Source organism: Taudactylus pleione, unplaced genomic scaffold, assembly GCF_031769625.1.
Source record: "Taudactylus pleione unplaced genomic scaffold, aTauple2 ptg003254l, whole genome shotgun sequence".
Classification (NCBI taxonomy): Eukaryota; Metazoa; Chordata; class Amphibia; order Anura; family Myobatrachidae; genus Taudactylus; species Taudactylus pleione.
This window is the reverse complement of record NW_028287610.1, coordinates 1-18,241: the sequence shown is the minus strand read 5'-3', so window position 1 is coordinate 18,241 and position 18,241 is coordinate 1. Positions and strand designations below refer to the sequence as shown.

General features: G+C 42.5%; 1 protein-coding gene across 1 annotated transcript in view; it reads left to right on the top strand.

Annotated features, from left to right (window-relative positions):
- The window catches only part of LOC148430763 (gamma-tubulin complex component 5-like), a gene marked incomplete at both ends in the record, with an annotated part of 42,002 nt that extends 24,264 nt beyond the window's left edge, over window positions 1–17,738 (top strand). The window contains 4 exons of the mRNA XM_088466485.1: window positions 12,225–12,318; window positions 15,795–16,041; window positions 16,182–16,384; window positions 17,623–17,738. Of these exons, the coding sequence (XP_088322611.1) occupies window positions 12,225–12,318; window positions 15,795–16,041; window positions 16,182–16,384; window positions 17,623–17,738 (660 nt within the window). The remainder of the gene's footprint in view (window positions 1–12,224; window positions 12,319–15,794; window positions 16,042–16,181; window positions 16,385–17,622) is intronic.
- Window positions 17,739–18,241: the final 503 nt, after the last annotated feature.

The following is an 18,241-nucleotide window of genomic DNA, read 5'->3' as shown; positions in this document are numbered from 1 at the left end:
GACACTGGACGCCCGCCCAGCGCTGCGTTCCTGCCGTTTTGTTGGGTCCTTATCTAGTTGTGTGACTGCATGTGTTCCCTGCAGTGGGTTCCTCTGTTCTCCTTCAGTCTGTATTGTTCCGTTCTGTGGTCTTCTCCTTCTCCTCATTTTCCTGTTGTCTACCGTCTCCTCTCGGGCTCAGTTCTTAAAACTAGGGCTGATGGGGCATAGAGGGGGAGGAGCCAGTCACACTTCAGAATTATTTAAAGTGCCAGGCTCTGCTCTACCACCGTCTATACCCCACTGTCTTGAACTCCGGTGTCCCCTGTGGAATCGGAGAAAGGGATTTATCGGTAAGTACCAAAATCCTGTTTTTCTATATTTGTCGACTAAGCTTATTTGTTCTGTACACCGATGTAAAACCAATTGCTGTTTTCACCTTCAAATATGACTGGGTCCAGTAGGAGAGTTTCTTCTCTCTGCAAGTGGCAATGATATGTAAGAGGTGATAACATATCTAGTTTCAGGGAGATTCCAATGAGGTCAGTCCAGTTAAAAGGGGTTCTATCTCCTGATTAGATTAGGGATACCAAGAGGCTGAGGTAAAGAACCTATCCAGACGGGAATAGGTGTGATGCCAGGAAAAGAAGCGAGTATAGTCTATTGATGTGAGGTGGTGTAGTTGCCAGATATTGTATAAATTGTGCAGTTTAAGTTGTGAGGCAAGCATATAAGCTACAGAACAAAGAAGATCACACATGCGCTATGAATTGTCCCAACATATAGTTCTTACATAGATGTCATGTTTTTCATTTCCCGTCTTCTTGAAATGCGTCCTCTGTGGGATATATGTAAGAAGCGAAAAATATATATTAGTGTGATATTGATAAGTCTATGTCAGCAAACTCATGTGTAGATGATATATATATATTGGTGAGCAGATCCTGGTTTGGTATCTAGTCTTTTATTTATATATATATATATATATATATATATATATATATATATATATATATATATATATGTGTGTGTGTGTGTTACATTATATTTTATAACACCGGCAAAAAAATTATGGCAACATTAGTTCATGACCTGAAATGCAAGTGTGTGTGTGGTATCTGTACATGCACTGGCCTAAAAGTGGAACCGGGGTATATGACGCTGAGTAGGTATGGACTTCTGTATCGGATGCACATCCTATTATCGCTTTTTTTTTCTATGAGTTTCAATGCTATGTGGGACCCTTATCATGATTAGTGACTATAAGCATCTTTAGCAAATGGGTAGCAGCTGTGGTTCTGCTCATTGTGTCCAAAGTCTTAAGAAAAATTAGTGCTGGTCTAGGTCAGGGGTGCAAAAATTTTTGGAATTTTTCTCCCAACTTTAATATCTTTCTTCCTTAATCTTTTCTGCCCTTTAGATATGAACTTTCTTCTTTTTCCGGTTTGAGGTTTTTCTCTCTCTTCTTTTTTGGTTATATCATGTCTATATGAGGTATTATAAATAATGGTGGCACTTTAGTACCTCTCAGATTGTGATTATTCTCACACCTTTTATAATACTCCACACACCCCTTTGTCCTTCACTTACTACCTCAATTTCTATCAATATATCTATCACCCCTCACTAGTGCTATACCCCTTTTTTTTCTTTTGTGTCACGCACTATTCTTTTGCCTTTTACACATTTTTTTTCCCCACATTTCTTCATGCCCTTTTAGGGCATCTATCTATTCATTTCTTGTAATCATTTTCCTCTCCATCTTGGTGTTCTAGATTTATTTCTACTGATTTCACTTATTCCCACTTCATCCCACTTTCCCTAGGTTTACTTTTTAGATTGTCCCTTTTGCCTCGCTCTCTTAAGCAGGAGCTCCCTTTTTTTTTTTTCTCACAAGAGATCCCTTAACATCTTACTCTGAATCTTTTTCTCTTCACCTAATCACTCCTCTCACATATCATGCTCACAATGTGTTACATTACTCAGAAACTCTTCTATCCCAATACCACCGTGACTTTACCTGTATTTCCCCCTTATTTTCACTTCACACATTACTTATTTATTTTTAGTCCCATTTACTATAATTTACCAACCTTTTTATCATTTCTTTTCCTTTTCCTTCTCCTTCTCCCTCCCTTCCCCCCCATGGGCTATTGTATCCACAATCCTTTGCTCTCCATGGTGTCTCTACCGACTAAACTTTTAGTCTCCTCTGTAAATGCCCGTGGGCTGAATACACCTGAAAAGCGGTCTAAGCTCTTACGCTCCCTATGGGCAAATAGAGTAGATGTGGCAATGGTCCAAGAAATCCATTTTAAACTTTCTGCACGTTCCCCAACTCTGTGTGATGAGCATTACCCTACTGCTTTCTATAACAATAATCCGATGGGAAATCTAAAGATGTTGCAATCCTTTTTTCACAAAGACTCCCCGTTTCTGATATTACCATACACAGACTGATTCCAGGTAGACTCCTCCTGCTTACATGCCAACTCTACAACCAGGCTTTCACATTCATCAATATATATTCCCCTAACCAAGCCCAACATCATTTCCTTATGTCAGCCTTGGATTTGCTAGATCCCTTAATTAAAGGTATCGCACTTTTGGGAGGAGATCTCAATTGGACGATGGACCCTCAACTGGATACTTCCAATAGTGCACCTAGATACCTTCCCACTAAATACAAACGAGTCAAAACACTGTTTCATAATTACCAGTTGTCTGACTCTTGCAGGACCATATATCCCACGGGCCGCAACTATTCCTTTTATTCCCATCCACAAAACACTTATTCTAGATTAGACTATAGATTCCTCAGTCACAGACATCTTCACATGCTCGCTGAAGCTGACATAGGTCCAATAACATGGTCAGATCACGCTCCAGTCTCCTTAACTCTGATTCTCCCACGTTTCTCTAAACAATGGACATGGCATCTAAACGAGTCCCTTCTTCAAGATACTTATTGTAAAGCGGAACTTGATATGTCCCTATCTGAATACATTGCTCATAACGTCACCCCAGAAGTCTCTCCAATTTCAGCTTGGGAAGAGCACAAATGCGTCATCCGTGGCAAGCTTATTCAACTAGGCTCATGTACTAAAAATCAAAAATCTGAACGAAGTTTAGCCCTTCTACAACAAATGAATTCACTAGAGGTGTCCCACAAGTTGTCTGTCCGTGGATAACTACAATAAGCTTCTAGAAGCTCGCAACGCTCTTAGCAAATTTCTTTCAGATAATATCAAATTGTCTTCAAAAAAATGCAGAAGTCGCTTCTATCAATGGGGGAATAAGCCGGGAAGGCTTCTGGCTAGAGCATTGAGAGCACAGCGAACGTCTGGATTCATGCATACACTTAAAGACAGTCAGGGAACATTCCATGTTGAGACTTCCAAACTTGCTTTTTGCTTCCAACAATATTCTAACCTCTATAACCTGCCTGACCTTAATTCTGACATGCCTAGACCCCTCACCTCACAAGGTGTTCTAGATTCTCTCTTCTATTTCCTTCTCTGCCGTCTCCCCTGCGGATAAACTCGCTTTAGAACACCCGTTCTCAATGCAGGAAATGGAGCTAGCTATATCTACTGCACCTTCTGGCAAAGGCCCTGGACCTGATGACCGAACAATAGCCTACTACAAGATGTTTCAAGACAAATTGGCACCTATGATGTTAAACGCTTTTAACAATGTCTCCGCAGAATCCAAATTCTCTAAACAGTTCTTGGAAGCACACATTTCAGTAATTCTTAAAGCAGGTAAGGACCCCTCCCTGTGCTCAAGCTACAGACCCATCTCGTTATTAAACGTGGATCTTAAGCTAACAGCCAATAGGTTAAACCTCCTCCTTCCCCAACTGATCCACAACGACCAAGTTGGATTTGTTAAGGGTCGTGAGGCACGTGATAACACCATGAAAGTCCTCAGCTTAGTCCATTTTGCTACTTCGCAGACGAAGACCCCAATTGTCTTACTCTCAACCGACACAGAAAAAGTGTTTGATAGGGTTAATTGGTCTTTTATGAGGCTTGTGCACGTGGGACTTTGTCCTCTCGCCCTTCATTGGATCTTAACCCTATATTCCTGTCCTTCAGCCAGGGTGAGAATCCATGCTGAACTATCTGGCAACAATGGCATGTGACAGAGTTGCTAATTGTCTCCTTTGGTATTTATTCTTTGCGTGGAGGGCATTAGCACGATCTATACAAGCCAACCACCATATTTCTGGGATTATGGCAGGAGACAGAGAACCCAAACTTGCCCTATTCGCAGATGACCTACTGGCCATTATATCCCATCCAGTGACGTCTCTGCCTCACTTGATGCGTGAATTTAAACACTTTGGATGACTATATAATTTTAAGATTGATTTCTCAAAATCTTGGGCCTTAAATTTATCCGCTCACTCCTCTATAATTGCTGGACTACAATCTGCATTCACTTTCCCTTGGCACCCCTTCCATATCACCTACTTAGGGGTTAAAATCACTAAAAACTTGTCACAACTTTTTACCACCAATATCTCCCCCATCCTCTCCTCCGTCCGATTGGACTACTACCACTGGAATTTGAAGCACCCTTCTTGGTTGGGGAAAATCAATGTGGTTAAAAAAATTTCCTTTTTTTATTTTTTTTTAATTTGTTCATTTTTGTTATCTATATGTATATATCTGTTTCGATATATCTACATATTTGTGATTTTCAGTTTCTCAACTACTGCCAGTATAATAGGCTATGATGTATCCCCCTGCCTTATTGACAATTATTCTCATTTCTCGACTATTTCTCTGTTACAGGCTTTAACAAATCCCTAACGAAAAAAAAACACAAAAAGGGGGCGCTATACAACTAAATGGAGCAATAATATTAATAAATAATGGGCATGTTACAATATTGAATAATACCTTTAAATTAGCCTTAGAGATTGCTACTACCAATAGAGGAGCTGACCCTCTTTTAACAGAAACAACAAAAACACAAATGAGCAGCGCTATCTCATTAAGGACATATGGAACACAATTGTGAGCACTAAATTGTGGAAAAAGGACTAAAAAATCCACTTTGGTAAAAAGGTTTTAGGACCAATTTAATATGAAAAATAGTTGACCCAAAGGAAGGCACAGAAATAAAATTAGGTAGAGAATACAATTAAAAAATAATAATAATAAAAGAATATGCAATGAATAGAAAAACACCTCAAAAAAAGGAATAAATAATTAAATAGAATAAAAACTGGAAAAATACATACAAGTCAATGTAAACACATGTATATTAAAAATTAGAACTGCCAATACATTAGTGGAAAGATCAACCCTGTTTATCCTTTATTGTCAGAACTGTATTGATATGAGACAGTGTTGCCAAATCACATCATTAGTATCAAACACTGTTGCCAGTTCATGTTGACAGTGTCATTAAGGAAAGTATAGGGGAAATAACCTCCTCCAGTCTTATACTTCTATTGCTGAACCTCAGAGTACTGGTTGAAGTTATGAGTATGCACTGGCCAGTCATAGGAGGATTTAAACAGGCATCAATCTTTTTGCACAGAGACCTCTTTAATAATAAACAGTAATTTGTATTTTGTAAGGAAATTAAATAAATACAATTTCCCAATAGGACACCAGTGATTGAATCTCCTCTTGTATGTGTCACTATGAGAGAGATGATCCAACCTTCCAAACACAGTCTGAATAGACCGGAGATAAAGACACAGTACGGAGAGATTGTTTGCAGCATGTATCTAGATCAAATCACATCCTGTGAATAAAGATCTATCTCTACCACTAAGACTCATGTGGTACCTTTCCAATCTGGTTCAGTTCGTCCTGCCTTGTGGGGTTAGTCCAAAACGAGTGCATTCGTGACCACGGCCGTATGTCCCTTGGTGAAACAGGCGTCCAGCAGCATTGAAGTTCACGTCGGTGCCGACGGGGACTCAGACCCTTCCATATGACTAGAGGAGTTATCACGGTATTCATGCAGATTTAGTCACATCTAGGTACTCCTCCTCTCTCCCTTCTCGCTAGCCACTCTCATCTGGTCCGATGGGAGCACCCTGCAATACTCTAGTATCATCAAGGTGCACGGCGGTTAACATTTTACACGGACTGCAGAAGTGGCGTTTCTTCTTTCCAAGTTGTTAATGCTGTCATTCGGACCCCCCTCCACTGTATGTTCACTGCCTATGGGCACACATTCAGATTTGGGGCTTGTTATACAGCAATACAACTTTCTATTTATCTCTAATATAGACGCACACCACCAGAGCGTATGGTAAAAGGAAATTCCTTCCTTACATTTTTTTGCTGGCTCAAATTATGATTCAACTCAGTTTGTCTTTTCCTGCAATGTAAGGGGTTAATAAGCTGCACTCTGGTGAGCAGCTCGGTAAAGGTAAAAGTGTGTATTATGGGTACAGCCTAATAGGCTGGGAACAAGCACTATAAAAGGGTGTTAATATATAGGATAATATGTATGCAAGTAGAAAATAAAATAGAGTAATAAAATAGCAATAATAAGGGGGGTGGAAATAGAAGAAAAAAAAATACAAAGTAAAAATAAAATAACGAAAACGACAAGTAGTTTCCAAACTTAGCAACAGGCAGTCAGCAAATGTAAAAGTAGTGGTTAATGACCATATACATGTGGGTAATGTTTAAGGCCTTTTTGGACTGATTGGTGCAGCGATGGGAGGACAGAAACCTCCCGTGGAGCAGAAGGGCATTCTGGATTGAGGATGCTTTACCCTGGTAGAGGTGGGAATGTCCCTAACTGACCCTACCTGTGGATGCTGCTCCTCTTCTTGCCGTGATTCCTGGTGGTGTGCAGCAGTGACCCGGTCGGTGTGGCTTCGTTCCTAATGGGGTCTTACCTCCTCCAGCTAGTACTCACTTAACAGACCACCTTTATTTGTGTCTCATGTCCTATGTTTATAGAGATTTGCTAATTGATTGATTTATATCATTAAGTTTTTCTCATATACCACTATAAATTATCGGCTAATAATTATAGGCTTTCTTTGGAAAGCTCTAAACTGCTTCAGACACCATATTATAGGTGTTATGCATTTTCTATGTGTCATTTTGGGACAATAGATGACGATTGCCATAATTTGCATTAGTGAGAGCTTTCTGTGTATAATATGTGACTTAATATATTCTGCATGTTTCTGTTTTGTCAATGATTATATATGAAAAGTTACGGTTTATACTCTGCATACTACATTGTTTCTACTTGTAATACAGTTATGGAAATACAGGATGGTTCCAGCGCTTTCTATGATCTATCCTATAAATTTGTTTGATGGTGTTCTCTATGTATTCAGAGATATGTAAAAAAACAGAATGGCAATATTGTATAAAATCGTCAAAAAAAAGTTGTATTTTTTAAGAAAAATAAACACACTCACCATTTACCGGTGGATGAGAGGCGTTGGACACAATTTTCACCGTGGTCCTGCGGTGGTTGCAAAATGCAACGTAGATCTGGATACCTTTGGGTCACTCCATAGATGGGGGTAAACGCATATGACAAGCTTCCATAGTGCAAATCAGTAAACCCAATACAAGGTTAAGTAGTATACTCACCTTGAATGGGGGGTGAAGGAATCCTTGCACATACGACAAGCTATGTGGAAGCTTGTCATATGTGTTTTCCCCCATCTATGGAGTGAACCAAAGGTATCCAGATCTACGTTGCATTTTGCAACCACCGCAGGACTATGGTGAAAATTGTGTCCAACGCCTATCACCCACCGGTAAATGGTGAGTGCGTTTATTTTTCTTAAAAAATACAACTTTTTTTTGACGATATTATACGATATTGCCATTCTGTTTTTTACATATCTCTGAATACATCGAGAACACCATCAAACAAATTTATAGGATAGATCATTAAAAGCGCTGGAACCATCCTCTATTTCCATAACTGTCTTTTGGGGGGCATTGTTGAAAGGCTCCTACCGTTCCAAGCTGCACATCTGGATCTACCATTGGATCTAACAGGGAAATTGGCGCCAGTCTCACGCATCCCTATTCTACTTGTAATACGACAACAAGTCTTCAATTACCATTACAGAGTAAACTATGAATTTAAAGGGATATGAATACTCCTGTATCTTTGCTCTAATATTTTCACAGATATTGGGAGCTTGTGTTTCAATAGCCCACAACCCACATCGACCAGCATTTATAAAAGGTGTTGATATTCTGTTAAATGTATTAAGAATGCTACAATTTGCCACTACACCATGTGGCAAAGGGGTGTGTTTCTTTTGCTTGAGGATTGTATTCACCAGGCTATATATATGCTTGGTGATCTGTGGTTTCATTTCATTTTAAAGGAATATTAGAAGTTATGTTTTATTTCAACTAATCTGCATATATTCTAAGATCTGCATATATTATAAGATGTCCCCTGCTAAGGTTTCTTTCATTTATACCCCTGCGAATTCCTTTTTTAGGACCCTCGTGGGAGTTTTACATTTTTGATAATCCCTCAAGAAACAGTAAGATGCCTTTTGGAGATCAAAGAATCCAGAATATTGTTACCTGTACTTCTCTTGTTGCTGTGCCTTAATAGAAGTTGGGGGAGAACTGGGAAGAAATTAGAAGAAGAAGAAATTAGTCCAAGGCAATTGTTTCCCTAGCCTTCCTGATTGGCAGAAATTCATTTATCCTCTGTCTGTCTGTGTGATTGTGGATGCTATACTATTGATCTTCAAGCTATTCTTGCAAAATACTTACCAAAGTTAAAATCTATACTGAGACCATTTTGGATTGACAGCCATGTAGGCTGAAGATCTGCCAAAACAAAGACCGAAGCTATTGGTAGGTGCCAAAAAGTCCCTTTTGAAATGGATGAATTGAGCCATCTTGGAGAAACAGTCCAAGACCACCAAAATGGCATTGTATTCCTTGGATGAGGGAAGCATGGGTGTATCTAGGGGTCGGGGCGCCCCTGGCAAAGTACAGAACTGGCGCCCCTGCGCACCCCCCACATGTAGGAACTCATGCACTGCTACTGATAAGCACTGATTCTGGCAGGGACTGATTACAGAAAACGGGGTCTGACAGGCCGTAAGACATTGACATCAAATGAAATATTCTGTGTCTCTCCAATTCTTGCTCCTAACCTCCCTCCGGTTCCAGGCTATTTACTTACCTTACTTAGCATCTTTTGGATGCTTCCCCCCCTGGCTGTGGCAGTGGTCTGTTCTCCTCTCCTCAATACTTCTTGGTGGTGCGGCGTGTGTGACGTCACGCGCACTGTGCCATGGTACAAAAAAAAAACTATATTGCACCGGCCGCAGCGCACAGTTTTCCAGGTCTCTGCAGAGCTCAACCAGCGAATGCTCGCGGCAGCAGGCCCAGCCAGTTTGAGACAGCCCAGGAGAATCTGCAAGGGTCCGCCTCAGCGGGAACTCTCCTGAGTTCCCACTGCCCAATCTGCCCCTGGCAGCATCGTAGACTTTGATAGATAAAAATGGCTGCAGGTGACACTGCCGTGAGGCGTCGGCGCCCCCCCTTTGGCCGGCGACCCTGGCGAGTGCCATCCTGGCCAATAGGAAGATACGCCCCTGGAGGGAAGGTCCGTAACAAAGTCCATAAAAAAATCTGGGTCTATGGTTTGTCTGGATTGGATAGCTGGCATAACGTTTCCCTGAGACTTTGCCCACGTTAGCTTGTCCTAAATAAGCTAAAACAAAACCTTCTATAGTTTTGGAGAGTGTTGATCTCCAATAATTCCTCCTGGGTGGCGAGACCTTTTGAATATCACGGTCTTTTCTCCCTGTGACACACGCTACCCGATTCCTGTTGCCACTCGAGTCTCATTACCTCAGCCTCCTTTCAGAATCTTCTCTTATTATTTATCATTAGCCAGTAAACAATCTCCTACTCCCAAACACAAGATTGCTTGGCAGATGGATTTGGGCAGGTCCCTGATGATGAGTCCTCGTGGTCCACAATTAGGGAAAGCTTGTTGAAATCCCTCCTTTTTATTACTATCAAAGAGAATTCCTATAAAGTTTTTTAGGAGGGGGTAGTTTGGCCCATCTTATCTGTATCGGAGAGGGCGTGGTGAACTAGGTTCTTACATACACATCTTATGGACCTTCTCTAAAATTGCTATCTTCTCAACATAGCAACTCTCTTTTGTCTAATTTAACCCCAGTTTCCATTTCTAGAGATCCAGGTCCCTTCTTCTGTGCCTACCTATTGCGGACCTGTCCGGTTATGAGTTTTACAGATTCTTATAGCAGCCAGGTGGCTTCTAACCAGTCATTGTCAAAAGGTCAACCCCCCCACCTCCCTCTCTACAAAAAGTACACAATAAAATATGGCATCTCGTGACCATGGGCACAATGTCTGCGTCCAAGAATAGTGCCTTTTTCAAAACTATTGGTACTTGTTGATCGGTTTGTGCAATATGCACCTATGAAAATACATCTGCTCTCCTTTATTTTCATGCAGCGCTTGGTCCCTGTGTCTCTTTACCTATGTCAGGTGCCTCTTCTGTCTATAAACAAAGATAATCTCACAGACGCTAAAGATATTCGATAAACCAGTAGCTGTATGGACGTGTGTTAAGCCTCCAGTTTTATCCACCAGCACTACGGTAATAAAAAGTCTAACTGACTCTTTCTTTGGACTTCAAGAATAAACTATGACATATTTTAATAGCACATATTCAATCTTCAGGCAATAATAAATGACATAGATACAATGTTTATAAGCAGCAGATATGCTGCTGTAGAATATTCAGATTTATATATTACAGTATCTCTTTATGAGAAGTGGTCAATTGGCCGATTCAAAGTTGTACGCTATTGCTGCCACAGATTTTTACAGCTGAGGATGTTTGAAAATATGCTAATGGAATAGCTTCTGGGTCTTGTACTGAGATGTCCACTGGAACTATCTCAGCTGTCCGCAACTGCATACACGTACGCAGCATCGGACGCAGATCGTGCAAACATCGACTCCTTGAGTGAGTCTATGGTCACTCAGAATGGATGCCATAACTGAGACACCGGAGCCATGTTTCTTGCATATGAGATGGAGGATGCAGGATGTGACCCGCCTTAGGTTTTAGCCGACAGTCCCTGTTGCGTCCAATAAATGCTTCCTGCCTGTCAATCACACTGCGAATAAAGACTTGCAGTGTGCGACTACAGTAATGTACCTTGACACATGTGCAATGCGACTCGGAAGCATGTGCAGTGGCAAAAAATCGCTCCATCGGTGAAAACATTGGCATTGTGCGCAGCTCTGAATCAGGCCCACTGTTCTATAGGTGTATGCAAAGAGGCAATATCAAGAATGATTGTAAATGATGTTCAGCAATGAAGATGGGAGAAAAGTTACCAGTCCTAGTGCCAGGTAGTCCCGTAAGCAAAGAAGATCCTAAACAGATAATCTGCTCCTATCTTAATCTGGATACAAATTCCAATTAACCCCCTAATTCGTTTCCTTGCGGCAAAACCCATAGGTTTGTCAGAGGTGTCTCTTCTGTCTATAGCTTGTCTGAACTCTGGAATCGCATGCTCATTCCATGGCCTTAGTTTGGTCACTCACTGTAGTTCATGCACACTCCTAGTATGACTTTCAGAAGTTAAATACAGATGTACCCTCTTACGGAATCGGTATGTGATGCCGGGGGCTGATTAGCTGCCGGATGAAATACTGATGCCAGAAGACCGAAGGCTCTACATCCCGACTGAGGCTGGTAAGGACCCTAACCCCCCCCCCCCCCCTTAACCCTCCCTTAGAGGTGCCTAACCCTAACCACCTCCTGGTGGTGCCTAAACCTATCCCGCCCTTGTGCAAAAGAGGCTCTGTGGAAGCTGAGTCACGCAGGACCTGGTGTGCCGAGAAGGGTTGTTTGGCGCGACTGCAGCAATAGTGTATGAGAACACACATTAAATCTGAAGGTCTGCAGATAAAGCACATCTTGTTTGTTTAATTTCAAAGCCATTGTGGTGGTGAATAGAGGCCAAAATATGAAAATTCTGTCAATGTCCCAATATTTATGCACCTGAGTGTATGTGTGCCAGAACATAAATGTGTTATGTGTTACATTTTGTGTTACTTCTTGGATGCCAGGGAAGCAATAAAACCGTTACGTGTTTTATAGCAGATGATGAACACAGGCACTGTGGCATGTTTGTTTTTTTACTTGGACATTATACAAAACAAAATGATAATTTGTATCTAACAACATCTGTTTTGTCTTAGGTTACTTTCCGGTGTGAAAAAGCTATTCATCTTTCATTTAAATGATGGCAAAGTCACTGTGAGGAATGACATCGTTGTAACACATATGACACATGTATGTTAGCAATCTAACTTTGTAACCTATTTCATTTCTGTTAGATCATTTTAATTATTGTGGTAAAATTTAATTGTTTATTTTAAAAAAGGCATACAAAAACAAACCCTCTTATAATGCTGGCCAATATATCTTGTGTGCACCGGCCAATGTGTACCAGCGATACGTCTGTGAACAACGTCGTTCACAGACCTATCGCATCGGCTGTGCTGCACATCTGATGCCCAATATATCTGTGTGCACGGACGGTCAGCTGACCGCCGGTACACTTGCAGCCGCGTGGAGGGGTGCGGGACCCGTAGCCAGAAGACAGATGCTGGTTGTCCAGTTTGTATGAACAACCATCATCTGCAGCTCTCTTGATCTGCAGATATATCTGTAAGGTGTGTCGCCATCTTAAGTTGTGTTTCGCTAAAGCTGGGTACACACTGAACAGACTTGTAAGTCGAGCCCAAACCAACGGATTGCACTCATCCCGCACGCACCAATAGAGGCCCCCACTGTATCACAACTGGGCTCTGAGACTACCTCTGATGAGGTCAGAAACCGAGAGGTTTCGGATACTGTAGGAGAATTATGGGGAAAATAGTCTCCCAATTGCTGTCAAACCCAGATTTGGCGAGACCTGCCCAGAGGCGCAGAGTCATAACCCACTTGGTGGTTTTCTCCAGTGACCCCTCCAATCAGGATATGGTTTTTGCTGCACCAAGTGAGCAGGTCGCGGCCCTCTGGACAGGTACCTGGGAGTGACGGAAGACTAGAACTATATACAGAACCTAACTGACACTGGGAACACTAAGAATAACACTGATGAACGGAAACAGGATTTGTACTGAAGACATGGATGAAGTACACAAGGATGTGTATTTTGTACACAAGGCGTGGCTCCGCACAAACTGGCAGGCGACGTTAGGATTCGTACACAGGAAAGTGTATTTTGTACACAGAGGTGCGGCTCCGGCCGCACTGGCAGCTGAATTGGAGATTAGTACACAGGGACGTGTATTTTGTACACAGGGTTGCGGCTCCGGACGCACTGGCAGATGACTGGGATTTGTACTCAGGGATGTGACTTGAGACACAAAGGACAAACCAGTAACTTGTATAGAACACAGGAACGCAATGCACAGCGGGTGCAACTTGAGACACACAAGACGAACTCATAGTTAACACATGGTAGAATGCACAGAGATCCAAGGAAATCACAGGTAACCAGGAACACAGAGGTAGGTAATATAGCCTCTGGAACACGAGCCGGTTGTCACCAGGAATGACTATGTGCAGTCATATGGTGATGTTGAACAGCAACTTCCTGTTGCAGGAGTCGGACCTAAATACACCTTGTCAGCTGGTCATTGGATCACGAGATCAACTGGGAGACTTGCAAGGCTGCCATTGGAGGAAACTGGTCAGGTGAGATGAACCTACATGGCTGCACCCATACCTGCTAACACAGGAGTAAGGATGTACGCATGGAAGACCTACCGGACCCCGGGAGAATACTCAGTCATAACCCACCACTGCCACTGGCGCCTGAACGCCTCTGATCCTAAAGACAGCAGTTCAGCGGTGAGTAAAGGCCGATCCCAGGCCGGATCCTGACACACTGTCACCAACATCAGACCCCCGGGGTCGTATCTACATCCAGACACAGCACGGCATTGCCACAACACCACTGCGCTGGGCACACCACTAGGCTGCAGCAGTCAGCACCCACCATTGACTGACACCCCGCGCAGACCCCACGTGGAGGCACCACATCTGCCAGCAGTCAACCTTGACTTTACACTGGAGTGGGAGAGAAGCGCCAACCAGCCACCTACCCCAGTACACCTACCGTTAGGTAAGCATCCCTCCTAACACCAGTGCCGGATCCTGCCGACTGGGGGTGCTCCAGCACTTACATTAAGGCTACTCCCTGTTCCTAAGTCTGTAGACCATAGGTCCAGCAGGGGTAACGTGCTGGTCATTGAACTGCACGGTAAGGAGCCCCCTGAAAGGGTCTACCAACTTCCCTACCGAGGAGTGCACCTGACCTCACCCCGTCCACAGGGGTGAATACGTTCCAATTCATAAGATAAGCCCACGTCCATCTGGCACTGATGCATAGTACCATCCTAGAGAAGCATTGTGTCTCCTCCAATAAAAGAGGATTGGCTCCAGTTTATTTGTGTTGCTTTTCATTTTCACATCATTTTGTCACTTATACAATAACTTACCACACTGACATATTCAATATAATTTACCACATAGCCATCCCCCCTCCCACATTCCCCCCTCCCTGCCCTCTTTCTCCATCCCATCCTGCACCCACAATCAAGGAACGCACATACCATCTTAGTTATTCGTGTCGTGCCCCCCTCCCCGCGGCTGGCGCTGCAAGTTTACGGGCGGTCAGCTGATATATCTGTCTATAGATATATTGGGCATTAGCTGTGCAGCACAGCCGACGTGATATGTCTGTGAATGACGTGGTTCATAGACATATCGCTGGTACGCACTGGCCGACGGGCACCCAATATATTGGCCAATCAAAAGGCATGGAGGCAGTGATCGCGCTACGTTTCTTTTGTTGATTTAAAAATATTCCTCTTTTTTTTTTTTTTTTTTTATCTTTTCCCCCCAAATACAGATAAGTAATTTGCTATATGATGAAAATGTACAAATTAGCATTATTTTAACTTGTTGATCGGTCAGGCAAGGCTGTTGGTCATGAACAGATAATATGTAGCAGTAATGCTCCAATCCAATCTTCTACAACAAGGTGACCTCATGCAGATGTATACATAACTACAAATTTATACTGTTACTGCTTTAATAATAAATACCTATGGATAGCTGGGAGAGGGTGCTGTGGGTCAAAGAGAAGACAGGAAGTACAGGCCATGGGACCCGGTGGTTAATGTTAGCAAGGGGATAAGGCGAACTCCCTGTAGCCCCTACCCCAGCTCAGGGCACCATTCCGCTGCGGTCTTGCTGTTCCCTGAGCTGCTTCTCCCTCACCCTCTGCCCCCTCTGAGACGTACGGCAGCCATTTTCTGCAAGCAGTTCTCCGAAAATGCTGGGTCAAATCTCCCTGTATACCTCTCCCAAGGGCCAGGTTTATATAGCACTATCCTACCAGCCAATTAAATTCAATTCGCCCAGGGTGTCTGAAGCAAGTCCCGACGTTTTAACCTTAAAACAGCTTTTTTTCCCCAAAGTTTACACCTGCTCAGGGGCTGCAAGAATAAAGTTGCATTAAACCCTATTAGAAATTACCATGGCTAAATTTGTGCAGCTAATTGTATATGTCCCATAGTGCGGATGGTGTGTAGCTTTTTGCCAACTTCGTGCTAGATGCCAACAGTGGTCATATCCGTCCAATAGTTTCACCATCTCTTGTGATGACTCCTATCCGGTGTACTAGCCGGGCACTTGAACAGTGAAAGATCAGTTATTAAACTGCTTATGCCAATATTTATTTTTATTTCCAGAATTGCCTTAGGTCTGTGCTTGAACAAATAGCAGCATATGGCCACGTTGTCTTTAGGCTGCAGAAGTTTATGGATGAGGTCACAGGTCATTGCTCTGAGAATTCATTGCCAGGGACCCTTCCAACTCCCAAAAAAGCAGCTGAAGCTCCATTCCGAACATACCAGGCCTTCATGTGGGCATTGTATAAATATTTCATGAGTTTTAAAGAAGAACTAGCAGAGATTGAGAAGTGCATCATTAACAAAGGTATTTGTTCATTATTAGATGTTTTAAGTCTACACTAGCCGCATTGTAGTAATATGTTATGTTATTTTGCTAAGGAAATTTTATATAAAATGTTTACAACTGAATTGCATTTCTATTTTCTTTTTGTTTTCTTTGTTTAGATGAAACGGTCACTTTAGCACTAGTTGTTGACAAGTTGGCTCCTCGGCTTGCACAGCTGAAAGTGCTGCATAAAGTGTTCAGCACTGGCATCGCAGAAGTCCCTCCAGACACAAGGAATGTTGTGAGAGCCTCTCATCTCCTTAATACTCTGTATAAAGCTATTCTGGAGTATGACAATGTGGGAGAGGCCTCTGAGCAAACGGTAGGCAAGCATCTACTGAACTATGGTTCCTGGGTGTTATAAGAATGCTATTGTAGTTTACTGTGCAAATAAAGCAATTCATTTTGGGTAAAGGGTGGGTAAAAGCTTATATAAAGTTTTCAACTGAGAAGTTCTTTTATATCTAGAGATATTGTCCTTTGCTTATTGAGTGAGTGTTGAGTTATTTGTGTGACAATAGTTATTTGTACAGTATGTACATTTGAAGTTCTGGCCATAAAATATATGCCTGTGTGATGCAGGTCAGTTTTGATGAAGAAATTTGTTTAAAATAATGTGGGATTTGTGGCTCTTGCAGCCAGTTTACACTCATTTATCACGTGATGTAGTCAGCATCCCGGTCGACGGGATATCGACTGTCTAAATACCGGCGCCGGAATCCCAACCGCAGACGGAATCCCGGCTCCAGAATCACGACCGCCGGCATCCCGAAGATAAGTATTGGGGGGGAGGGTTAAGCACTAGGGGGAGGGTTATGGTTAGGCACTAAGGGGGGGAAGGTTAGGTTTAGGATGCGGGGAGAGGAGAAGAGAGTTGGTTAGGTTTAGGCACCGGGGAGGGTTAGGGGTAAGGGTTAGCGTTAGGGAAGTTACCTGTTAGTGTCGGTATTCTGGCAGCCGGGATCCCATACCCAACCCATTTATCACATGTCCTGAGTAATGTTTTGTCAAGTTATACATCTCATTTTCTGTGTTCTAGTTTGGTAATTCATTACCCTGTAGTCCAGTTGTATTCCCTGTTATATTTTGTTCCAATTTGCATGAAAACAAAATGACTATTATAAATGTGTGCCTAAATTCACACCCAGTGCTAAAGACACAAAGGGACAATCCAATTACATGCAATGTACTCGCGGGTGCAAATCATTGTGACAGCGGGCACACTTGACGCAGCCCAAATCCACATTAAAAGTGCTCGCAGCCACATAGGGCTCAGAGCACAATTATGCAAAATCAGGATTGGAGCCAGCCGGGAGGGGCGTGAGTTGCGGTGCCGTTGCCGGCGTTTTAACGCCGTTGCAACAGCAACTTGCACCCTTCGCATGTAATTGGATTGAGCCCAAGACATGTTGAGAGATCACCTCTAAGAAAACATGTATTTCATATACAGATAGCACCGCCTTCAACACTGTTTTTTTCTTTTATTTTCACTCTACTGATTTGTATTGTCTGAAACTTCAAAATATTTGATTTATTTTCAGTGTAACACTCTCTTTGCAGGTATCGCTTCTGTTTTTTCTTTGGGTTGAAACTGTAAGGCCATATTTAGAAATTGTGGATGAATGGATTGTCCATGGACATCTCTTCGATCCAGCTAAAGAATTTATTATTCAGCGGTAAGTATACGAAAGCTTTAGGCGAAATCAATTAGCCTCGAATGGCTAATTACCCACAATGCAGTGCTCGGGGTTATTCAATTACAGCCCGCAGCAGCCACTTAATGCAGATTTTTGTTCACCTCCTCCTGAGCTTCGAACAGAAAATTTGGAATACGAAAGCCGGAATCTATGGGTTAACGTGCGTTAGCGGCGTCTTTACCACACGAGAAAAGAGCTTTTAATTTAATAGCCTCGGGTGCAAAAGTCAAAGGCTATCACCCTTTTCCCCGCTAACTGAATCTGGCCCTTAGTGTTACGTTCAGAACTATATACATATACAGTATGTGTCTGTCTGTGCAGTTTCCGCTCAATTTTATGCATTGTTCCTATATAATGGCACAATGCAGGATTTCACAGTAATCTCCGGCAAAGTGCTAATTAGTCCCCATTATTATCTATGGGGACTACGATCTGACCCCTATGTACTAAACTCTAAAAAGCGAAGCTTTTTGGAGTTTAGC